The sequence below is a fragment of the Ursus maritimus genome, unplaced genomic scaffold (assembly GCF_017311325.1).
Source record: "Ursus maritimus isolate PB19 unplaced genomic scaffold, ASM1731132v1 scaffold_7, whole genome shotgun sequence".
Lineage (NCBI taxonomy): Eukaryota > Metazoa > Chordata > Mammalia > Carnivora > Ursidae > Ursus > Ursus maritimus.
The window spans coordinates 51999304-52008124 of NW_024426885.1; the positions used below are offsets into that span (position 1 = coordinate 51999304).

General features: G+C 36.0%; 1 protein-coding gene across 2 annotated transcripts in view; it reads left to right on the plus strand.

Annotated features, from left to right (window-relative positions):
* Nucleotides 1-918: 918 nt before the first annotated feature.
* The window catches only part of USP54 (ubiquitin specific peptidase 54), a 60272-nt gene continuing 52369 nt past the window's right edge, over nt 919-8821 (plus strand). For both annotated transcript variants that reach the window (XM_040624615.1, XM_040624616.1), the window contains exons 1-2: nt 919-1952; nt 5669-5761. In XM_040624615.1, coding sequence (XP_040480549.1) covers nt 1806-1952; nt 5669-5761 — 240 coding nt within the window. In that variant the 5' untranslated portion in view covers nt 919-1805. The remainder of the gene's footprint in view (nt 1953-5668; nt 5762-8821) is intronic.

Sequence of the window (8821 nt, forward strand, 5' to 3'; positions counted from 1 at the left end):
ATTATAAATAGTCTGGGAATTTAGAGAAGGGAAAGAACGGTCTTGTGCAACCATTTAATGTTCCTGTGCCTCAGTTTTTCCACTGGATATACTGGGTAGTGCTAGGTGATCTCTTAGAGAATGATTAAGATGCTTAACATTTTTGCTTTTTTAGGTGGTTCATATGATGATGGGAAGTAAGGAAGGGAGAAGCTTGGGGAACTGTTGGAAACCAAATTCAACACTTACCATTATTAATTTTTTCCTTATATGGACATGGCAGCATTATAGGAAAGCTTAAAGCTGGAGATAGAAGTATTTCCTTCCAGTAGAGGTGTTTGCTTTGGTATTTCTCCTCTGTTGCCTCACTGGCATTTTAATTAGTTGAAAACTAATGTTGGTCAAGGGATGGCCTCTGATTGTGAGTGCCTCAGATTTAATCTGAGGATTAAGTTATTTGTAACCCAAATTATCTCTCTGATCCTCTGGAAAAAATAAAATATACAAACAAACAGGGCAGGAGAAGATTTAGTTCTTTTGTATTTGATGTTATGGACATAGGGCTTACTTGCCTTGAGTGTTTCCTGGAGATGGGACATCTTTCCTCAGAACAGAGTTCAGACTGATAACTTGGCCTTGCCAGCTTTAAACAGGCTTTCATAGCCATGAACATGTAAACACCTTTAAAATTTTCTTTATTCACAACATCTAACAGAAACTGTTCCAATTCTTAATTTGTTATATGTTTACCTGGTAATATTTTTGTTAGTCTGATTTTGGAAAGTTTGTATTTGGTTTTGGTTTTTGTCCTGATCAACTTCTAGAAAATTTCAGAGACGTTTCCTATGAAAGTAAATCTGCTCACACCTTTTTTTTCTCCCCCCTCTTTGGCTTTAGTGTTTCTCCTTTTTGTTGTTGTTAAGGTTTGGGGGGGTTTTTTGTTGGTCTTGTTGGTTTTTTGGGTGTTTTTTTTTTTTTTTTGGTCATTGTTTGCCAAGGTTTCAAGTTTATAGTGAGAGGTGAGGCAACGTTGATCTTGGCAGAACAGCACAAAGCCAGTAGAGTCATTAAGTGACGCAAGCTTTTAGTTGTTTTTTTTTTTTCTTTTTGTTAAAGCTCTCTGGCAGAGCTGGCTATTCTAGTCACAGAGGAAAGAAGAGAAGAGACTTTCTGAAATTCTGGATAGAATGATAGAAAATCTTTGGGGCATATTAAAAAAAGAGCAACAGCAATAAGAATAAAACCCCCATATAATTCAAACAAATTTCTTACCTTTGTGGATTCTATGTCAGTTGCTCAGAACTTGACTGTTTACTTCAGACGATGATGGGACAAGGAATAGAGAAGGTGAGGAGGGTTGCATTGGATTCTTGCTTATCTGTCTGCCTCTCATTCCAGTTGGAAAAAATCTTCAGTCTACAAGAAGCATCATCAACAAGTCTAAGGAATATATCCTACCGTGATCCTGGATTCTGTTGGAGTTGAGGACTACAGCCACTTCACCACTATTTTATGGAGGCAATTCAAGAAAAATAGAAGGACACAATATCTAAGGATTTCTCTGTTCGTGTTAGTACTATGCCATGCTAAATTTTGGGCATTGTTTGGAACAAGTCAGGGACGGCTCTGTCATGTGGATCTAAGAAGATATCTGAGTTCCTTAAGCTACATAGATGGTGTTTGGAAGGTTGTAAACTCAAAATATTTCAATATAAATTCATTGAATTCTGGATACTTTTTTACAAGTCAGGACTTCAACAGACAGAAACTCTCTCCCAAAAAGATACAAAGTCTTTTCTGAGTTTTCAAGCTAAATGTGAATAATAATGTCTTGGAAAAGAAACTATTTTTCAGGGGGCCGTGGTAGTGTCCAAGGGATGTTTGCACCTCGAAGCTCAACCTCCATAGCTCCCAGCAAAGGCCTCAGCAATGAGCCAGGACAAAACAGCTGCTTCCTCAACAGTGCCCTGCAGGTAAGGGCAATTTCTTTCTTTCTGGTGAACCTTGACTTTTAGTTGCTGAGGCTGTGTTTCCAGTAACTTTTAAATATATTCCTTGATGGTCTCTGTTTGAGGTCAGCAGCCTGAGATCATTTTAAAATTTATCTGTGTGATCTTAGGCAAGTCACTTACCTCTTTGAGTCTCAATTACCTCATTCGTAGGAAAAAGGGATTAATAATGATAATAGAAATAATAACTGTAACTACTACTACTTAGCTGCCTGAAGGGGAAAGTCCATGGACTAAGATGATCTTAATACTTGTTTATTGACTTTCTTTTTGCTTCCTGTTTTTCTTTTTGAGACCAAAATGTATCACCCTACTTGCTTTTCTCTAGTAAAGAAAACAAAGTTCTTAAAAAAAAAAAAAAGAAAAAAAGAAAACAAAGTTCTTCCCACAAGTCAAAGACTTTCAGTTATATTACTCTCGTCTTCAGTAGAAGGCTCTTAGCATTCAGGCTATTAGTAGAATGGAGTCCAGTCTTTGTGCATTTCTTCATCTCCTTCCTCTGAGCTCTCCTGTAGTGGTTCATGATTGGTGTCTGGTCAGATATGCTTGAACAAAGGTAGTGGAAAGTGGTGTGATTATCTACTCTAGATTTTCCCTTTTGGTGTTGGTTGCCACACTAGTGATTTTAGAATCCCAAAGCTTCTTGTCTGCCTGCCTGCTTTGCCTTGTCATGCCCATAGAATATTAAGTTCATCCCTTTTGGCCTAACTTTCAAGTAATTACTTTCTCCTCTTTTCTCCTCCTCAGAATAAAAGTAAATGAAATTTGCCACTCAAGATAATTATGCTTGGGTAAAATACTAGTGTTATTGCTTCAGGTGTAAAGAGAAAAGAAGTTGCTATGAGAGAAGAAAAGACAAGACAATGTATTTGATATAAAAAACACTGAGAAACAAACTGAGGGCTTCAGAGGGGAGGGGGGTGGGGGAATGGGATAGACTGGTGATGGGTAGTAAGGAGGGCACGTATTGCATGGTGCACTGGGTGTTATACACAACTAATGAATCATCGAACTTTACATCAGAAACCAGAGATGAACTGTATGGTGACTAACATAATATAATAAAAAAAACATTAAAAAACAAAACAAAACAAAACACTGGACACTTTCTCTAAAATAAATAAATAAATCTTAAAAAAACAAAAAAGGTGCCTGGGTGGCTCAGTTGGTTGAGCGACTGACCCTTGGTTTCAGCTCAGCTTGTGATCTCAGGGTCATGAGATCAAGCCCCAAGTTGAGCTCCGTGCTTAGTGTGGAGTCGGCTTGGGACTTTCACTACTTCTCCCTCTGCCCCTCCCCCCTGCTCTCTCTTGTTCTCTCTCTCTAAAATAAATAAATAAAAAAAATTTTTTTTAAGCACTGGACTTATAAATTAGTTTTAGTGCATTTATAGACTTGCCTTGTGACCTTATATAGGTAACAGTAATAGTATTCAATTTCGTCATTTATAATACGAGAATCTTGCCAAGCTTATTTATGTAATAAAGTTTCATACTCAGGGCGCCTAGCTAGCTCAGTCAGTGGAGCATGTGATTCTTGGTCTCAGGGTTGTGAGTTCAGGCCCCACATTGGATTACTTAAAAAAAAAGTTTTATACTCTCAGTTTTCAAATTTTTATTTGAAAGCATTAAAAAATCCTATGCTGTTTAGCCTAGAGAAAGAGTTTAACTATATTCCCTCTTACTACCACAAATTCATGCAGTTGGGTGGGGCTTGTTAGGTTTTATTTCCCCAAATGCTGCATATGAGTTTTTTGAGTGACACTGCATAAACTAATAATACTTTTGTAATTTAGAAGGAGACCAAAAAAAAAAAAAAGGTGTTGATATAGGTGTGTGTGTGTTTACCTCCTTCCTGGCCAGAGCCCTGTTTTTATAATTCTGTTTTTTCCTGTATGTTCTATCTGTATTGAAACAATAGTATTTATGACTTTCTGTTCTGATTTCCAGTGCCATATGGAACACATACTACACACACAAACACACACACACACACACACGCACCTAAATCCATACTTAAAGACTGAGTCATTGATGGTTTTGGAGTGCCTTTTGTAATTATGTTACAATGTTGAAAATAATTGTTTCTATGAAGTAATATTCTAACTTATGATGTGAATGCTATGTTGGCCACAGATGTATTGAAACCATTATGTTTATTATAAAAAGGTGTTACTTATTTGGGAGTATAGTGTATTTCAAAGAACTTTTGAAATATATACTTTGAAGACACATAAGTAAGAAGAAGCTCCAGAAGTACAGTGCCTTTTCATATATGATGCCATTTAAATGTTTTCTAAGCAGGAGGAGCTTCCTAAGGCATTATGCTATATATTACACCATTTATTTTTAAACTAAAGTTCATAGTGTATTTGGATTTCCTCAGTTGTTGCCTAGTATCTTTTTCTGTTCCATGATCCCATCCAGGATACCACAGTTACATATACTTGTCCTGTCTCCTTAGGCTTTTTTTTTTTGGCTCTGACAGTTTCTCAAAATTTCCTTGTTTTTGATGATCTTAACAATTTGGAGGAGTAGTACTAGTCAAGTATTTTGTGGGATGTCCCACTATTGGAATTTGTTTGCTGTTTTTCTCATGATTAGACTGGGGTTATGGGCCTTTGAGAGGAAGACCATAAAAGTAAAGTGTCCTTCTTATCACATCATATCTAGGTTACATACTCTGAACATGATTTATCACTGTTGATATCACCATTTTTTAATTTTGTTGACATAAAGAAGGTCACACATCTCTCAGAAAGGTCCAATAATTGAGAAATCTAACAAAGACAAAATTCCACATTACAATTCAAGCTTCTAAATAAGTTTTCAGTACCATGTGATTTCACTTATATGTTGAATCTAAAAAGCAAAACAAATGATAAACAAAAAGCAGAATCAGACCTATAAATATGGAAAAAAACTGATGGTTGTGAGAGGGGAGGGAGATGGGTGGGCAAAATGGTGAAGGGGAGTGGGAGATATAGGCTTCCAGTTATGGAATGAATAAGTGATGGGGAGGGGGACTTGGCTGGCTCAGTTGGTAGAGCATGTAACTCTTGATCTCAGGGTTGTGAGTTTAAGCTCCAGGTTGGGTGTAGAGATTACTTAAAAGAGTAATAAAACCGTTAAAAAAAAAGTCATGGGAAAAAAAGGCACAGCATAGGGTATATATAGTCAGTGGTATTGTAATAGTGATGAATGTGACAGATGGCAGCTACACTTGTGATGATAAACACAGCATAACATATAGACTTGTGGAATCCCTATGTTATATGCCTGAAACTATTGTAACGTGTATCTACTTTACTTCATAAAAAAAGTTTGTTCCAAAAAAAAAATCTTTTCTTGTGTGGATCATTAAAATAAGCCCTTATTCTACAGCTTTTAACCCATACATTAATGCCTCAGGATCACATTTGATGTATGTTATACCTTATTTTCTCTGTGTAACCTTCCTTCATTTTCAAATTAATCTATATTTTAGAATATAGTTATTCGTCTCTCATGTTAGCTAACTCACCCTTTTTGACATTTGTTTTAGTATACTAGAATGAGCTTTTCTCTTGGGAATGAAGATATATTCTGTAGTCATTACCTATTTTTGCTTGAATTCTTGAATCTAAGATGAAATGGATGCTTTTTATAGAGTAATGAAGAATTTCCCCCTTTTTTTGCCAGGTTTTATGGCACTTGGACATCTTCCGACGTAGCTTTAGGCAGCTTACAACTCACAAGTGCATGGGCGATTCCTGCATCTTTTGCGCTCTCAAGGTAAGTTCTTCAAATCTGTTTCTTCTCACTACCATTAGGCTGCCAAATGATCAATATTGAGGTAGTTTGGCTAATCAGGGTGATGCTAAAGAATTTCTAAATTATCTGCCTGTGGCTTAGTGCAAAAGATTAATATGATTAGTTTTGCTTGCTTCAAAGAATTGTTACTTGGCTTAGGTAGTCTGTTTTTCTGAACCTTTTTGCCCATACAGCTCTATTTAATGTGATAGGATATTATTCAAATGTGCTTAAATTTTGAGTATTTACCTGAAGAGCTAATTCTAAATTTTTATTTTGAAAGAATAAACAACTAAGTATTTTTAGTGGAATTAACTATTGTCTGTTAAAGCTAAATTTAGCAACAAACTCTTCCTATTGAGAAAAGCCAGTACTAACATTTTTACATTCCCTAATGTTTCTTATTACCACATTTAATAGATTCATTATACTCATTTTCGACCCTATTGTCTGACTCCCAAGTTTTTCATTTCTGAATAAAATGAAACCCGAGGATTCATTTAGAGTATGCTGCAATAGAGGAAGAACTAGGTTGTATAAGAGGTCCCATTCTCCATTACTTCATCTGCTTGTCCAACATGGAGCTTCTCTGTGTTTTCTTGGTTTGTTTGTACAATGGATTATTTATGGCTGGATGAGTCTGCATGAGTTCTGATAAGCATCCAGTGTCATTTTTCAGTCTCAAGAAGTCTGAGTTCTTGACTTGTGAGAGGGATGCTTGGGTGTGGTCATTATATGTTTAATTTAGTTGTTTTTACATCTTGGGGTAAGAACTATAACAAAAAATCCAGGAGAATTTCCCAGTTTTTTTGGCTATTTGCAACAAATGATTTTAAACAGTTTTTTGAGCAGCATCACTTCGGAGTTTTAAGTCCATAATGGGCAGATATCTTTAGAAAGAGATGACTGAGTCTTCTGAACATTTTATCGCTTGAATCACAAACATCTTTTTTCTTTCCCCCTTGGAAGCATTGGAACTTTTAGCAAAATATATGTTATTGATTAATTGGGAGTTTGAATATGAATTTTAATAAAACCAAATCTTTTACAAGTTGTAACATTTCTGACTATTCCCATTCGGACAGAAGCCCAACCACAAGAGTATTTGGCTTGATTTTCTGAAGGGCACATTAACATTAAGTATCTAATTTTAGGTAAACAAGAAATATAGTGGTCCTCTGGCCAGCAAATCCAAGGGAAGTCTGATTCATGGCATTAAAACAAAAAACCAAAGTAAGATACTTGCTAGAGAAATTTGAATCCTGAAGAAATCCCTGGTAGAGGAATCTCCTAAAACTAGAAACTCTCATCTGTACCAGGAAGGGATGATAGAACTTATATGACCCCCTGACATGGCTTTGATTAGTCAGAACTCTGCCGTCCTCTTCATTGACCCAGGTGGGACTCTGATGAAGTGGCTCTACCAGTCTTGTTATGTTTTAATTTCCAGAAGCACAAATTGTTAATGTGACATAAATTAGTATCATTATAGAAGCCAAATAAGTGAAGAAAACCAACCATGAGACTTCATGAGACACCTTCTGAGATACCCAAGTACAGAAAGGAAGATGTTTTTCAACTTATGAGGGCTGAGGAAGTACCTTGGGACTCTTTCAGAGAAGCAGTTGCTTATGGCAGATAGGTAAATGGGCTTGGGGAATCAAAGGCTCTATTTTGGATCTTTGTAATTGTGGGCGTTCTAGTACTTTCCTCATCACATCATTGTCTGAGCTATCAATTAGGTTTATTTTCCTTCACTGCTTCTTTTGTTATATTGGGAGTATATTAAAAATTTGATGTTTTTCTCTAAAGTGTTTTTCAGTCCCTCAGTGCTATGTAAATGTTAAGTAATTAAGCTCTATTTTGCATTCCTTTAATTATTGTACACCTCATTTGAAGATTATAAATAGACTTACATTGGATCAATTTGACTGTATGGATGGGCTGAATGTGGTCCTAATAGTTGAGAAATTTAAATTGTTAGAATAGCCATATTCCTTCATCCAGAAGGACTTCATTTTCTGAGAGAAGAGAAGGGATGTTGAGTGTTGGGAAGAGTAAATCTCAGATGGACCATCAGCACCTGGAATGTCTCTTTTTTGTTCCCTACTTTAAGTTTTTTTTTTTTTTTAAGAGAGAGAGAGAGAGAGATGGGAGGGTGGGGCAGAGGGAGAGGAAGGGAGAGAATCTTAAGCAGTCTCCATGCCCAGCAGGGAGCCTGATGCAAGGCTTGATCTCACAACCCTGAGATCATGACCTGAGCCAAAATCAAGAGTCGGATGCTTAACCAACTGAGCCACCCAGGTGCCCCTAAAACTTGTTATAGAATATGAAATAATATGATTCATCACTGAACTAGATTCTAGTCAGGATAATAAGACAAGAGGACAGATAAAGATTAGAAAGAAAGAAGTAAAATTATCATTATTTGCAGATGATATGATTGGCTATTAAAAAAAATCTCAAAGTGTATACTGATATATCGGTAGAATCAATAAGAGAATTTAGCAGGTTGTTGCCTGTAAGATCAAGGTATAACATTCGATTGTATTTCTATATACTAGCAACTAAGAGAAAATGCAAGTTAAAAAGAGTTTTTATAATAGTAACAAAGTAGATAAGGTAGATATGAATAAATCTAACAAAAAAGATATGACTTTTATATAAAATCCCCACAGAGATCCAGGATCATGAATAATCACAAAGTGAACATCCTTGTAACAACTCTTTAGGTGAAAATAGAGTACTGCCTGTACCATAGACATTCACCCTCCCTTCTTTCTCCCAGGAGTGGCCACTTTTCTAATGTTTGTGGTAGTCACTTCCTTGTTTTATCTGATAGTTTTGCTACCTATATATCCAGTCTTAAATAATCTAATTTAAAAATTACCTGTTTTTAAAAAATTTATTTCATTGTAAATGGAATCATTTTTAGAAGATTTATTTATTTATTTTAGAGAGATAGAGGGAGTGCAACAGCGCAGGGAGGGAGGAGGAACAAAGGGGAGGGGCGGAGGGAAAGAGAGTCTTTTTTTTTTTTTT